A 17,220-nucleotide genomic window follows, 5' to 3' on the forward strand; every position below is an offset into this window, starting at 1 on the left:
AAGCAGTAGCCTTCAGAATTACAATTCAAAGGCTAAACTCCTTTTCAACTCTGTTCTAGAGTGTTAGAGATTATTATCAGGCTAGCTGGCAATCACTTTTTTCTAATAGAAGGAAAACACAGAGACAAAGATGAAGAGCGAAAAGAAAATGATAGAAAATGGGTTTTCTTAGAGCAGTTATGATCCTCATTGTAGTATTTATTAAAGTGCTTACTAAATACCAAACTGCTTACTAAATACCAAGTCTGTTCAGTCCACTGTGGTGGACTGAAATTCTTTTTTAAATAATCACAAACAGTGGACTGAACAGACTTCACAAACAGTTAAGCAAAGCAAGTGAGATTTGTTAGGAAAATTACGCTTCCCAGTAGACACAAGATGGCAGAGGAATAAGTAGAAGCTTCACTAACCTCCTCCCAGGACCAATCTGAAATTCCAACTAAAAGGTAGAGAAAGCATCCTGATTAAGTAACCACTACCTGGAGAGAAGCCTTATAACCAGAGACAGATACAAGAAGCCATATCACTACAATGTGACTGTTAGGAGGTAGGAAGGAGGCATGAGAAGGTTGGCTGGGCTGTCATGGATGGCAGCTGAAGTTCTGGAGGGATATTTCAATAGCTGGGGATTCTGCCTAAGAAGTGTAGGGTCTAAACCCCAAGCTGGGCTCCTCATCTGCAACACCAGAGCCAGGAAAGGAAACCAGGTAACATCCAGCTGTGACAAGCAGCGGAGTTTCTGTGTACAAGGGAGATATGGCTGGAGACTCTGAGAATGCTTAAAGGGCCAGTGCACAAAATTTCTTTTGCAGCTACTTACCAAGCGCTCTGACAGAGGAAGGGCAGAGTAGACCAGAGATGTATGAAGAGACTCAGGCTGGTGGCTCTGGGGAGAGAACTGAAAAAACAGCTGCCAGGATTCCTATACAGAGTCATTCCCCATACTACAAAGGCCGTCTTTCTCAGGCAGAGCACTCCCCTCCAAATGGCATTAGTCTGAGGGGAAGTAATAGCCCCACCTGCAGGAATTATTCTGCCCCACCCTGTGGAGTTTAAGCCAGGCTAGATTACAGTTTGAGGTTGTATCATTGATTAAGTTTAACAACTAGGTGGATCTCTGGGAGCTCTGAGACAATAGCTGATCCTCCCCCGGGCCTGGTGTTGGTAAAAGTGGCCTTGGTATGTAGCCTGGTTCTTTCTGCACACAAACAGGCCCAGCAGAGGGAGCCATATGCATTGGATCACTGACTGCTCTGAACAGGTTGTTCAGGGCCAGTGACAAGCAGCATCTGAGAAAGGCCTACACCAGAGTCTTTGCAGATCTACCTAATACATAGAAACAAATACAAAGAAACAGTCAAAATGGGAAGACCAAAAGCAAAACAAAACAAAATCCAAATGAAAGAACAAAAGAATTCTCCAGAAGAACTAGATGAAATGGTGGTAAACAACTTATCAGATTGAGCATTTAGAGAAATGATCATATGCATACTGAACAGCATGAAAAAAAGACATAGAAATCATAAAAAAACAAATAAAGAATGCAGTATCTGAAATCAATAATATGCTGGAAGGAATAAGCAGTAGGTTAGATGAAACTGAGGATTGAATCAGTAATTTGGAAGACAAGGCAGAAAAAGCACCCAGACAGCAAAGAAAAAATTCTTTTTTAAATAATCTAAAAAATTAGAGCTTAAGACACATTTTCGGCAACATTAAACATAGCAACATCTGCTTCATGGGAATGCCAGAAGGAGAAGAGAGTGAGGAAAGAACTAAGAACCTATTTGAGGAAATAGTGACTGAAAACTTCCCGAATCTGGTGAAGAAAAAGGCACACAATTTCAGGAAGCTCAGAGAGTCCCAAAGAAGTTGGACCCAAAGAAGTCTATACCGAGATGCATCATTATTAGAATGACTAGGCTTAAAGACAAGGAGAAAATCCTAAAAACTGCAAAAGAAAAGAAGTTAGTTACCTACAAGAGAGCACCAATTAGGCTCTCATGTGATTTCTCAACAGAAATTTTTCTGGCCAGAAGGGAGTGGCATGAAATATTGAAGGTGATGAAAAGCAGAGACCAACAACCAAGGCTACTTTACTCAGCAAAGCTGCCTTTTAAAATTGAAGGAGAAATAGGGGGCCTCCCAAACAAGAAAAAGCTAAAGGAGTTTGTTAACACCAAACCAGTACTACAACAAATGTTAAATGGCATGATTTAAGAAGAAGAAGAAGAGGAGGAAGAGGGGAAAGTGGGGGAGGAGGGGGAGGAGGAGAAAAAAGGGGAGGTAATATAACAATAAAATGGCACTAACTACATATCTATCAATAATCACTTTAAATGTAAATGGTTTAAATGTTCCAACAGACATAGGGGAGCTGAATGGATAAGAAAACAAGACACATATATGAGGTCTGTCTGGAAAAAGTCCAACCAATGTTAATATAACAAGTCTGGTTTTCACAGCACTGATGTAACCTAGCATCCAGGGAGAGTGGATGGAAGGTACGTGTATGAATAATAAGGACTGTACTAGTCGAGGGAGTGGTAGATGCCATTGAGTGAGCATGTTACCATGTGGCCATCACATTCAAAATGACTGAGTAGAAAAACATATTTGCATCAGATTGTGTATTAAGCTTGAACAGTGCTCCATGGAAACTATTCAAATAATTCAGAGAGCTGCATTTATGGGCAACTGGTGATTGGCAACTTTATCATGAAATGGACCTAATCATGCATCATGTCTTCTGCAGAGGGGTTTTTTTTTTTTTTTTTTTTTGGCAAAACATCAAATTACCCAGATGACTCTGCCCCTGTACAGCCCAGATTTGGCATCCTGCAACTTCTGGCTTTTCCCAAAATTAAAATCACCTTTGAAAGGGAAAAGATTTCAGACCATTGATGAGATTCACACACACACAAAATGCAGTTGGGCAGCTGATGGCGATAGCAGGAACTGTTTGAGGTCCCCAGATGCCTACTTTGGAGGGGACTGAGGCATCCTTGTCCTATATACAATGTATTTAATATCTTCTTCAATGAATGTCTTTATTTTTCATAGCATTGTGGCTCTATACTTTCTGGACAGACTTTGTTGTATACGCTGCCTTCAAGAAACCCATCTCAGATGGAAAGGTACAAATAGAGCAAAGTAAACAGATGGAAAAGAGTTTTTCATGGAAAAGGAACAAGAAAATTTGGGGTAGTAGTACATAATGTCCAATAGAATAGACTTTAAAATCAAGGCTATAGTAAAAGACAAAAATGGGCACTACATAATGATAATGGGAAAAATCCAACAACAGGACATAACCCTAGTAAACATTTACACGCCCAACATAGAAGCACCTAAATATGTGAAGCAAATCTTGATGGATATAAAGGGAGAGGTGGACAGTAATACAGTCATAGTCAGGGATTTTAACACCCAATCGACTTCAATGGCTAGATCTTCCATACAGAAGAATCAGCAAGGAGACATTGGTCTTAAATGACACACTAGAACAAATAAATTTAATTAATATCTTCAGAGCATTTCAACTCATAGCAGCAGAATATACATTCTTTGCAAGTGCACATGGAAGGTTTTCTAAGATAGAGCACATGTTAGGACACAGAATAAGTCTCAGTGAATTTAAGAAGACTGAAATCATTTCAAGCATCTTCTCTACTACAATGCTATGAAACTAGAAATCAATCACAAGCATAATGAAGAACACACAAAGGCATAGAAGCTAAATAACATGTTATTAAACAACGAATGGGTTAGCATTGAGATCAAGGAAAAAAATCAAAATATACCTTGAAACACTTGAAAATGAGAATGCAACAATCCAAAATCTGTGGGATGCAGGGAAAGCAATCTCGAAAGGAAAATTCATAGCATTACAGGCATATCTAAAAAACACAAGAATAAACTAAAATAAACAATTTAACTTTATACTTAAAGGAACTTGAAAAAGGAAAACAAACAAAGCTCATAATGAGTGGATGGAAGGCAATACTAAAACCGAGCAGAAGTGATTGAAATAAAATCTAAAAAAATGATACAAAAGACTGATGAATTCAAGATTTGGTTCTTTGAAAAGATAAATAACATTGATATTTTTTAAAAATATATTTTATTGATTATGCTATTACAATCATCCCATTTCCCCCCCTTCATTCCCCTTCACCCTGCACACCCTGTCCCATCCACATTCCCCCACTTTAGTTCATGTCCATGTGTTATAACTTCTTTAGTTTCTACATTTCCCATACTATTCTTACCTTCCCCCTGTCTATTTTCTACCTAGCATCTATGCTACTTATTCCCTATAACTTTTTTCCCACTCTCCTCCTCCCACTCCCCTGCTGCTAATCCTCCATGTGATTACCATTTCTGTGGTTCTGTTCCTGTCCTAGTTGTTTGCTTAGTTTGTTTTTGTTTTTATTTTAGGTGTGGTTAATAACTGTGAGTTTGCTGTCCTTTCACTGTTCATATTTTTCATCTTTTTCTTAGATAAGTGCATTTAACATTTCATATAATAAGGGCTTGGTGATGATGAACTCCTTGAATCTGATCTTATCTGAGAAGTACTTTATCTGTCCTTCCATTCTAAATGAAAGCTTTGCTGGATAGAGCAGTCTTGGCTGTAGGTCTTTGGATTTCATGACTTGAAATACTTCTTTCCAGCCCCTTCTTGCCTGCAAGGTCTCTTTTGAGAAATCAGCTGACAGTCTAATGGAAACTCCTTTGTAGGTGACTGTTCCCTTATTTCTTGCTGCTTCTAGAATTCTCTCCTTCATTTTAATCTTGACTGATGTAATTATGATGTGCCTTGGTGAGTTCCTTCTTGGGTCCAACTTCTTTGGGACTCTCTGAGCTTCCTGGATTTCCTGGAAGTCTATTTCCTTTGCCAGACTGGGGAAGTTCTCCTTTATTATTTGTTCACATAAGTTTTCCACTTCCACTTGTGGCTGTTCCTCTTCCCCTTCTCGTACCCCTATAATTCAGATGTTGGAATGTTTAAAGATGTCCTGAAGGTTCCTAAGCCTCTCCTCATTTTTTCTCAATTCTTGTTTCTTCCTTCTTTTCTTTTTCTTTCTTTCTTTCTTCTGGTCCACTCCGTTGATTTGAGTCCCAATTTTCTTCACATCAGTAGTGGTTCCCTGTACATTTTCCTTCATTTCACTTCATATAGCCTTCCTTTTTTTAATCTAATTTTTGACCAAATTCAATCAATTCTGTGAGCATCCTGATCAGCAGTGCTTTGAACTGTGCATCTGATAGGTTGGTTATCTTTTGATCATTTAGTTCTATTTTCTGTGGAGCTTTGATCTGTCCCTCCATTTGGGGCTTTTTTTTTTTTTTTTGGTCTTTTTGTGCCTGTTACATATGAGGGGCGAATCCTTAGGTGTTCACCAGGGCTGGGCAATCCATGTTGCTGGGTTGTGATGCAGTATGTGGGGGCGAGGTCTAAGGGAATGGTGGTGCCTGCTCTGCTCTTGGTCGGATCTCAGTACCCTCCGCTGCTTCCCCCAAGCAAACTGAGCCTTTCTACTGCTCGTTCCTGGCACCAGAGGGTGGGTGGGCTTGTGTATGTTCTAGGACCCTGTGGGTCTAACAAACTCTCCTGTGAGGCTGGGAGTTTCTCCCGGAACCTCAGCCTCCACAGGTGTTTTCAATTCGTGTTTTGAGGCTTTATTCCCTGGCACTGGGACCCGAGGTTGCATGGTGTGTCTCACTCCCCAGTTTGGTCTGGTTTATCCGTGCATTAATGTGAGACCGCCCAGTCAGCCAGCCTCCTTGCACACAGTGCCGTGCTTCACAATCTCCACATTTCTGGGTCTGCCCATTGCCATCCCATGCTGGGGTCTGCCAGCCACAGTCTTGTGCACCCTGGGTGCCTTGCACACCTGGTGCCACAGCTTTTTTGTGTGGCGATCCCTCTCTGTGCCCGGCCACCCGACTCTGCCCTTCCTACCAGTCTGGATGAATGTGCCTATCTTTAACTCTGGTTGTGCAACTTTTATACAGTTCAATTTTTGTCAGTTCTGGTTGTTGTTTTGTTTCTAAATTGTTGTCCTTATTTTGGTTGCGCGAGGAGGCATAGTGTGTCTACTTATGCTTCCATCTTGGCTGGAACTCTCTGACATTTTTTAACCAGACGTACAAAGGAAAAAGGAGAGAGGACCCAAATAAATAAAATCAAAAATGAGAGAAGAGAAATAACAACTGACATTAAGGGAATACAAGTAGCTATAAGAAAATATTATGAACAGCTATATGCCAACAAACTGGATATCCTGGATGAAGTGGATAAATTCCTAAACATACACAATCTTCCAAAACTAAGTCAGGAACAATCAGTCTGAATATAAAGATTACTCCTAGTAAGATTGAAGCAGTAATCCAAAAACTCCCAACAAACCAAGGCCCTAGACCAAATAGCTATACAAATGGATTTTATCACACATTCTGAGAAGAACTAAGAGTTCTCCTCAAACTTTTCAAAAAATTCAAGAGGAGGCAGGACNTGTGAGGCTGGGAGTTTCTCCCGGAACCTCAGCCTCCACAGGTGTTTTCAATTCATGTTTTGAGGCTTTATTCCCTGGCACTGGGACCCGAGGTTGCATGGTGTGTCTCACTCCCCAGTTTGGTCTGGTTTATCCGTGCATTAATGTGAGACCGCCCAGTCAGCCAGCCGCCTTGCACACAGTGCCGTGCTTCACAATCTCCACATTTCTGGGTCTGCCCATTGCCATCCCATGCTGGGGTCTGCCAGCCACAGTCTTGTGCACCCTGGGTGCCTTGCACACCTGGTGCCACAGCTTTTTTGTGTGGCGATCCCTCTCTGTGCCCGGCCACCCGACTCTGCCCTTCCTACCAGTCTGGATGAATGTGCCTATCTTTAACTCTGGTTGTGCAACTTTTATACAGTTCAATTTTTGTCAGTTCTGGTTGTTGTTTTGTTTCTAAATTGTTGTCCTTATTTTGGTTGCGCGAGGAGGCATAGCGTGTCTACTTACGCTTCCATCTTGGCTGGAACTCTCTGACATTTTTTAACCAGACGTACAAAGGAAAAAGGAGAGAGGACCCAAATAAATAAAATCAAAAATGAGAGAAGAGAAATAACAACTGACATTAAGGGAATACAAGTAGCTATAAGAAAATACTATGAACAGCTATATGCCAACAAACTGGATATCCTGGATGAAGTGGATAAATTCCTAAACATACACAATCTTCCAAAACTAAGTCAGGAACAATCAGAGAGTCTGAATATAAAGATTACTCCTAGTAAGATTGAAGCAGTAATCCAAAAACTCCCAACAAACCAAGGCCCTAGACCAAATATCTATACAAATGGATTTTATCACACATTCTGAGAAGAACTAAGAGTTCTCAAACTTTTCAAAAAATTCAAGAGAAGGCAGGACTCATAGGTAATTTGATGAGGCCAGCATTATCCTAATTCCTAAACTAGATAAAGACACTACAAAAGGAAATTATAGGCTGATATCCCTGATGAACATAGATTTTAAATTCTTCAACAAATATTAGGACACAGAATACAGCATTGCATCAAAAGATCATACATCATGGTCAAGTGGGATTCATTCTGGAAATGCAAGATTGGTACAACATTTGCAAATCAAAAAATGTGATTCACCACATAAATAAAATGAAGGATAGAAACCACATGATCATGTCAATAGATGGAGAAAAAGCATTTGATAAAATCCAGCACCTATTTATGATAAAACCTCTCAGCAAAATGGGAATAGAGAGAACTTACCTGAACATAATAAAGGCCACATATAACAAAAATGTACTGCCCACATCATATTCAAAGGAAAAAAAAACTACAAGCATTTCCTGTAAGATAAGGAACAAAACAAATATGTTTGCTTTTACCTTTTTTAATCAACTTAGTACTGCATGTCCTAGTTACAGCAATCATGAAGAAGAAATAAAAGCATCCAAACTGGAAAGATGTGAAACTGTCATTATTTGCAGATGGCATGATATTATACATAGAAAGCCCCAAAGACTCTACTCCTAGAAACTACTAGAAGTGATCAGTGAATTCAGCAAAATGGAAGAATACAAAATTAATATCTAGAAATCAGTTGTATTTTTATGTGGCAATAATGAACCAACAGAAAGGCTAATCAAGAAAATAATCCCATTCACAATTGCTTCAAAAAGAATAAAATGTAATCAAGGATGTAAAAGACCTGTACTAGGACATTGTAGACACTGAAGGAAGAAATTAAAGATGATACATATAAGTGGTAGCACATACCATATTCATATATTGGAAGAATTAACATCATTAAAATATCCATACTGCCCAAAGTAATCTATTGATGGAATGGAATTTCTATCAACATTCCAATGAAATAGTTAACAGATTCAGAACAAATATTTCAAAAATTTATATGGAACCACAGAAGGCTCCACATAGCAACAGCAATCCTGAGAAGGAAGAACAAAGTTGGAGGAGTCACACTACTTAATATCAAACTGTACCATAAGGCTGTAGTAATCAAAATAGCATGGCACTGGCATAAATAATGACATATAGTCAGTGGAACAGAATAGAGAGCCCAGAATTAAACCCATATCTTAATTTTTTTTAGTGAACAAAGTGAGTTTATTAAATGTATATGCCATGATTTTCACATATCTTATAGTTCTTCAGTTAAAGGTCACTTTTGTCTTGGACTTCTCTAGTCTTTGTGTAAGTAATTTGTGTATATTTGTCTTAAACTAGTGTTTTTTTGTTAGGTTTTGATCAAGTTCTCCCTTATCCTGAAATCTAAAGCTAGAGGAAGCTAACAGTTCTTTTTTTACTAGCTTATGTGATGTATTTCTTTTTTTAAATATATTTTATTGATTATGCCATTACAGTTGTCCCATTCCCCCCCTCATTCCCCTCTACCCTGCACACCCCCACCCCCACCATTTCCCCCCTTTAGTTTATGTCCATGTGTCACAGTTCTTTAGATTCTATATTTCCCATACTATTCTTACCCTCCCTCGATCTATTTTCTACCTACTATCTACGCTACTTATTCTCTGTACCTTCTCCCCCCTTCTTCTTCTCCTCCCACTCCCCTATTGCTAACCCTCCATGTGTTCTTCATTTCTATGGTTCCACTCCTGATCTAGCTGTCCTCTTAGTTTGCTTTTGTTTTAGGTGTGGTTGTTAATAACTGTGAGTTTGCTGACCTTTCACTGTTCATAGTTTTTATCTTTTTTTTCTTAGATAAGTCCCTTTAACATTTCATATAATAAGGGCTTGGTGATGATGAACTCCTTGAATTTGACCTTATCTGAGAAGCACTTTATCTGCCCTTCCATTCTAAATGAAAGCTTTGCTGGATAGAATAATCTTGGATGTAGATTTTTGGATTTTATGACTTGGAATATTTCTTTCCAGCTCCTTCTTGCCTGTAAAGTCTCTTTTGAGAAATCCATTGACAGTCTGATGGGAACTCCTTTGTAGGTGACTGTTCCCTTATGTCTTGCTGCTTCTAGAATTCTCTCCTTCATTTTCATCTCGGCTAATGTAATTATGATGTGCCTTGGTGTGTTCCTTCTTGGGTCCAACTTCTTTGGAACTCTCTGAGCTTCCTGGATTTCCTGGAAGTCTATTTCCTTTGCCAGACTGGGGAAGTTCTCCTTTATTATTTGTTCAAATAAGTTTTCCACAGTTGCTCTTTCTCTTCCCCTTCTTGTACCCCTATAATTTGGATGTTGGAACGTTTAAAGATGTCCTGGAAGTTCCTAAGCCTCTCCATTTTTTTTTGAATTTTTGTTTCTTCCTTCTTTTCTCTTTGGTTGTTTTTTTCTTCCTTCTGGTCCACTCTCTTGATTTGAGTCCCAGTTTCCTTTCCATCACTATTGGTTTCCTGTGCATTTCCCTTCATTTCACTTAGCATAGCCTTCATTTGTTCCTCTAATTTGTGACTAAAATCAACCAGTTCTGTGAGCATCCTGATAACCAGTGTTTTGAACTGTGTATCTGGTAGGTTGGCTATCTCTTGGTCGCTTAGAAGTATTGGCTCTGGGGCTTTGAGCTGTTCTTCCTGAGCCATAATGTGTTGGTCTGTTCATGCCTTTTACAGATGAAGGGTGGAGCCTTAGGTGTTCACCAAGTTGGGGCGACCCAGTTGCTGGGTTGTGATGCTGTTTGTCGGGGTGGGGTCAGAGAGGAGCAGTGGTGTTTTTTCTGCTCTCTCTGGAACTTTGGTCCCCTCTGCTGCTTCCTGCATGCAAATTGGTCCTTTCTGGTTCTGGTTCTTGGGTGTGTGGGCTTGTGCACCCTCCCGGACCCTATGGGTCTCTCCAATGAACTCTCTGTGAGCCTGGGAGCTTCTCCCGGCATCTTGTCCCCTAAAAGTTTTTCCAATTGCTGCTTTTAGTCTTTTATTCCCATCGCTGTGGCCTTGGGTCTTGCACCCTCAGTGGGTCCACCTGTTGCCACCTCATGCCTGGGATCTGCCAACCGCCACCTGCACGCCTGGGTTGGTCCGGCCACTTTTTCCTGCTTGACCCCACTTCACCAGCCGCTGTCTCCGCCCCTCTTACCGGTCTAGCTGAATGGTTCGTTGTTGTCAAACTTCCGTACAGTTCAATTTTCTGTCTGTTATGGTTGCATTTTTGTTATTAAAACTTTGTTGTCTTTAAACTTGGTTGTGTGAGGAGGCACAGTGTTTCCACCTACGCCTCCATCTTGGCTGGAACTGAACCCACATCTTTGTAGTCAGTTACTATTTGGCAGAGGGAGCAAGCACATACAGTCGGCCAAAGATAGTTTTTTCAATAAATAGTATGGGAAAATTGGACCGATATGTGCAGAAAAATGAAAGTAGACCACTTCTTAAACCACTCACAAAAAATTCAAAATGGATTAAATACTTATATATTATGTGTGAAACTATAATAATTGTAAACAAAACATAGGCAGCAAAATCTTGGATGTTGTTTTGTAGTGATTTTTTATTGACTATTTGTCATCGAGGAAGCAAAACAAGAACAAATAAACAAATGGGACTACATCAAACTAAAATTTTTTTGCACAGCAAAGGAAATAATTAACAATAAAAAGACAATACACAGAATGGGAGAACATATTCAGCAATACATCTGATAAGAATTTAATATCCAAAACTTATAAAGAACTTACAAAACAACAGCAGAATAACAAACATCCCAATTAAAAGATGGTCAAAGGATCCAAATAGATACTTATCCAAAGAGGACGTACTTATGCAAAGCTGGCCAATTGACACTGAAAAGATGCTCAACATCACTAATCAGAGGGAAATGGAAATTAAAACCACAATGAGATACCATGTCACACATATCAGGATGGTTATCATCAATAAATCAACAAGTACTGGTGAGGATGTGGAGAAAGCGGAACCCTTTTGCACTCTTGGTGGGAATATAGGCTCGTTTATCTACTGTGGAAGGCAGTGTAGAGATACTTCAAAAAATTGAAAGTGGATCTGTCCTTTGACCCAGTGACCCCACTTCTGGGAGTATGTCCGAAGGAAACCAAAACACTAATTCAAAAGAACATAAGCACCCCAATGTTCATTGCAGTGTTATTTACAATCCCCAAGACATGGATGCAGGTCAAATGTCCATGAGTAGATGAGCAGATTAAACAACAATCAGACATTTACACAATGGAATACTGTTTGGCCATAAAAAAATAAGAAAATTTTACCCTTTGCAACAGTATGGATGGACCTGGAGAACATTATGCTGAATGAAATAAGCCAGTCAGAGAAAGAAAAATACCAAATGATTTCACTCCTTTGGAATCTAATGAACAAACTGAACTAACAAACAGAACAGATAGACTCATAGTGAGCAGAATAATGACAAATCTGTGGGGAGGTTAGGAGTAGAGGGACTGAGCAAGAAAGAAAAAGAACTCATGGACATGATCACTAGTGTGATTGAGAAGTAAAGGGGACTAAGTGGTAATGGGGAAAAATAAGCAAAGAAACAAACTCCCCCCCCCCCAAAAAAAAAACACCCGTAAACCATAATGGAAAAAATAAGAAAAGCACACTTCCCAAGATACAGATAGCAGACCATCTTTTGCTGGCAGCAGGTGGACCCATTCTCCCAAAAGGGTACAGGCTTTATAGGGGGTTGGTTTTTTCTCATTTTGTTTTGTTTGGCAGGCTTTTTTCTCCACACATGTGCAAGTGGTTTAAGAGTATAACTTTTAAGCTTGTGTACTTGCAATTTCCCACAATGTCCCTTGATTGTTCACCTGGGAGTCAAAGTGCAATTCTAATTTGTGTAGAATATCACAATAATAATGCAAAGTGAAAATATGGTCAGTTACTGGGAGGGTCCACACCTATGGCCCTCTTGCTGGGTGCTGCAATTCATTTCTTGGTAATCAGGACCCTGGGGATGGCTGGCAATAGTGTGGCACCTCAGGGCTTCCTCATTGCTATCTTGTCTCCTGCCTCACAACCCCATGCTAAATGTTTTATGTGCATTGTGTCATTTTTGTCTTCAGAACAACTAGATGAGGCAGTTGTTACTCCTATTCTCCATTTTACAGCTGAGGTGACTGATGCTTAAATAAAAAGTCCCAGAGTCTCTCAGCTTGATTCCAACATGAGTCTCATTGCAGAATAGAAAATGCTAACCTCTACTGTACAGTGGCTTATGGCATTAAGGTAGAGAGAGAGAGAGAGAGAGACATAGTGAATACAGTCCTGAGAGGACTGTAGGATACACAGTTAGGGCACTGGCATCTGGACTGGCCAGAATGATAGTTGAGCGAGTACTCAGTAACCAAGCAGGGGTAGACCTGACAATATGCAGCAGCACTGCTACCAAACTGCTGTATACTCTGGGCCTAGCACAGTGCTCAGTAGCAATCTGGTGAGTGCATGGATGGGGGAAGAATTGAAAATCATGTCCACATTTTGGTGTATTGGTAAGTACCAGGTGGATATCTGCCTTTGCCCTGGATTACCAACCAGATAGGAAAAATCTGGAGACATTCCTTTGGTAGGTGTTTTGTTGATTTTCCCTGGAGTTTTCTGCATAAGCAATTATATCATCTGCAGCTGGGGACAGGTTTACTTCTTTCTTTCTGGTCTTTACTCCTTTTATTTCTTTTTCTTACCTTATAGCAATGGCTGGACTCTCTAGTGTATTGTTGAACAGCAGTTATAAAAGCAGGCATCATTGCCTTGTTTCTGATTTTAGGGAGAGACTCTTCAGTCTTTTACAGTTAAGTTTGATGTTAAGTGTAGGTTTTTTGTTGATGCACTTTTTAAAGTGATTATTGAATTTGTAGATTTGATTGGATTCAGGTGTAAATTTTTTCAGTAGGGACAACACTATGATGGTCTAATTTTATCAAAAAAACATATAGTATCTGGTTGTATCTTTTTTGTGCTATTAGTAGCCATATATGATTGTTGCCTGTATCAGTTGTAACATTACAGGTTACAAATGGTAATATTCTAATTTTGTTGATTTCTCTATTTATTAACTGGGATAATTCTAGGGGGAAAATTTTTCTTCATAAACTATTTGGTTACCCTGCTGTATATTAATTACAGAAAGTACAGAGAAATCCTTGATTTTTTTAAATTTATCAGTTCTCACAAGACTGAGTTGGTTCCAAATCATCCTCTAAAGGTAACAAATGCTTTTTAAATCATAAGTTATGGATTTATTATGTTTCAAACCAATCAGTTATTATTTTTATCCATGTTAAATACATGTGTATTTTTCTAAGTTCTCTTAGAATTTGATATTTCATTTTTCTATTAAGTTTGTTGTTAGGTCTTCATTCTATAATATATGTATAATCTGTGTTTGCTGCTGAGATCTGAGAACATAAATACACTCTCATTTTCATGAATAAGGACAAGAGGAAGATGTAATGAATGGCTTATTTCTAACATCTTTGAATAAAGAATGGAACTTTTTGCCTTTGTATTACACTTCAGCTACATGGCATCATATTTAAGAAACCTTGGAATTTTGTGGGTAAAACCACAGAAGTCAAATTTTTCTTTGATTGGAACCTGCAGGAGAACAAACTTTTGGTGTCAAAGCTCTTATGTTAGAGGTGATGTATGTCAGAATAGAAGTCATAATTTTAAAAGTGCCTTGGTAAAAATAAATCATGGGAAAGCCCTGCTATTCCTGTATAACAACAGGAAAAAGTCTCTCTGACATATATTGTGTACTTTTGATGTAATATTAGCTTCATGTGGTTTAGCTGTTTGACTTGAGGTGTGTATACATAACCTTCTGAACACTCATTTAGCTTATAATATGCCAATTTCCTAGCAATTATTATTGTTCCAAAGTATAACATTTCACTGTTCAACATCAGATATGTACGCAAAGGGAATTAAAATTTATGGAGTTTCATGAGCTTAGCGCGATGTCTCAACATAGTAAATGTCAAAAATGGTTTCTTTTCTTTATTGTCATTTTTCTCTGATTATAAAAATAATACTGCAAAAGTTTTAACAAAATAGAGATCACCACAATCCTGCCTACAAAGTTACGTATTAAATTACATGTCTAGATCTTCCTTTAAGTGTAGATACTCACAAAGACATATTTAGGTCTTGGAGCTTATTCACATTTCCACTTTATCAAAAAATACAGAGGGATTCTTTCAGGCAGAATGTCAGATGATTCTTTTAAAAACCTCAATACTTTTTTAATGGTTTGTAGTTTTGGTAATGAGCCTGTATTATATGTGTGTTTATATGTGCATGTAGTTATAGGGGGAGGGGAGGAGGGAGAGAGGAGAGGTCTGTATGTAAGAGAAAATTTCTGAAATGAAAGATACCAACATGGTTTAACAATTACAGATTATATTTTCAGTGAGATTTGTTAGTGCATAACATCTGTCACATTATACACTAGCTGAACAGAGAACGGTGTATCATACCAGTTTGCGTTGGTTGAGTTTTATGAATTTAAGATTTTTTAAGGCAATATTTAAAAGAGATTCTTTTGTTTGATAATCTTAGTCAACATTTCTTTGAGATTGCTAATGACCTCCCTCTCCACTCACCCAGCATAGTGTTTGTACATGAGCATGTCTGTATGCAAATTAATGACATTTAAAAAGTTACTTTGTTACTGGTTTTGCTAGGGGAAGTGAGTGGATAGTGGTGGTGCTTCTTTTTTTGTTGTTGTTGTTTTGGACAATAGAGTTGAGTCATACTTTGGTCTGAGAAGATTCTTAGATCATTTGATATCCTTTATCTGTGAATTTATGGAGGACATTATTTTCCAATGAACTAACAGAAGAACACGTTTGGCAGGAATTTTTTTTTTTTTTTTAAGGGATGGGAAGCAGAATTTCAGTTGGGGAGAGGAATCATTTTGAATGGAAAAATGTTTTTAAGAAAGAGACCGTCAAAAGATCTTTTGTATCGACTATTCTCATTTGGATGAAAAGACACTTACTTTAATAGCAAAATTGGTTTTAATATATAAAAATCATTTCAAATGTCATTTGCTATATTTTAAAAATGGCTTACTTCTCCAATGTTTGTCAAAGTAGTCATTTTTAACATTTTGCATTTTTAAGAAAAAAATCTAGCTCTCTGTTCAGAAATCTTTTATTTGAACTAACCAGTTTATAAATTAAATTTTCTGTCTTTACTTTTGTAGGAAGTTTCTACTTATAACAGGTAGAGACCGTAATCAGATTCTAGGCATTGCCCATCCCCCCCATGTCTACCCTTTCTTAGTATGTCTAAATGGTCCAGATTCAGACACACTAACTCAAGGGGTTAAAATTAACTCTTTCTTTAGAACTACATGGATGTTTGCCCTTGAAAGCAATGTAAATTGCTGAAAGAATATGAGTAAGGTATTATTTTATTAAGTGCACTTTACAGCTGTTGATGTGTGGTGGACATTTCAGTGAAAAGTAGATTGGGGGAGATTCACATTGGCCCTGCCTGACTAGATTTCTCCTAGGCTCCCAGGTGTGTGGGATACCAGAAGGCAATAGGAGACCAAGATCAATGGAATGTAATCAAATAAATTATAAGGCAGTGTTTTGTAGTTACTCAATCATGAAAATGAGATAGAACCCTAGAAGATTCCTAGGTAAAAGTCTCTAAATTCTTGTATAAATTGTTCTTTTAAAATAGAGTTTTCCTGTTTTTGTTTGTTTGTTTCCTTTTGAGATTAGTCAAGTGTTTCTATAGTTTCTGCCAAATCTCATTACTAAAATTACTAGATTGCTCATAGAAATCATTTCATCTATCACTGAATTATTCTGTAGCACAGCTACTTCTTAAGTAGTTCATAAGGGTATTTTAGTGTGCCTAACACAAGACAGATGCTTAGTACTGCTTTTCCTCAACAATTTTTGGTTTCCTTCAATTTCTAGGATGTGGGGAGCATCTTGTACGCACCATACTTGCTAGAGAATGTTCACATGCTTTACAAGCTGAAGATGCTCACCAAGCGCTATTGGAGACTATGCAAAACAAGTTTATCAGTAAGTATAACCTTAAGAAAATCGTGTCCTTCTAAATATAGATTGCTTTGCTGAGCTGTAAACTTCATGAGTCAGTTACCACATTTGTATTTCTAGCCCTAGGTGTAGGGCCTAGCCTAGACTTAGACTCTTAATTAATTTGATCGTGAAAAGAATTCCATTACTGCTACAGCATGAAATTTACCATACAACTAATCAAACATCCAAGTTATGAGAGATATTGTCTAGGATTTGAGTGATATACAGTAGAATAAAAGTCTACTAAAGTAAAATGTAAGATACAACTTTCTTTAAAAGTTTTAAAATAAAATTTGACTTTTTTTAGTGTCCAAGTTTCAAAATTTAGTATTTATGAGTCCAGGGCTGTCACATACATTTGTATAGGGCTAAGTTGAAATCCCATTCCGGCTCCATTTACCAAGCCACTAAGGGTTAAAAGGATTTGACTTAGTTCAGTTTTCCCATCATTTAACATTGAGCTTATCAGTATGCAGAGGTATGTGATGTAGTATAAGTAGTATAGAACATTAAATATATTAGGGTAATTAGCCATGAACACATAAATTAAAGAGTATCAGAGGGTTAATGGGGGTGGGGCCTATGTCCATTTAAGAATTAAGACAAGAGGATATAATAAGGTGCTAATTGTATAGTGAGGAAAACACAAAGTATAGGAAGAAATCTCTCCA

At 38.2% G+C, this 17,220-nt stretch overlaps 1 protein-coding gene across 6 annotated transcripts in view; it reads left to right on the forward strand.

Moving 5' to 3' along the window:
* TASP1 (taspase 1) overlaps positions 1-17,220 on the forward strand; it is a 355,079-nt gene that overhangs the window by 232,477 nt on the left and 105,382 nt on the right. For all 6 annotated transcript variants that reach the window (XR_005064338.1, XM_037031312.1, XM_037031321.1 and 3 more), the window contains one exon: positions 16,421-16,531. Coding sequence is in view for 5 of the 6 variants with exons in the window: in XM_037031312.1 (XP_036887207.1) it covers positions 16,421-16,531 (111 nt within the window). In the remaining variant the exon portion in view is untranslated. The remainder of the gene's footprint in view (positions 1-16,420; positions 16,532-17,220) is intronic.

Source organism: Sturnira hondurensis, unplaced genomic scaffold, assembly GCF_014824575.4.
Source record: "Sturnira hondurensis isolate 20B ecotype Veracruz unplaced genomic scaffold, ASM1482457v3 Scaffold0001813, whole genome shotgun sequence".
Lineage (NCBI taxonomy): Eukaryota > Metazoa > Chordata > Mammalia > Chiroptera > Phyllostomidae > Sturnira > Sturnira hondurensis.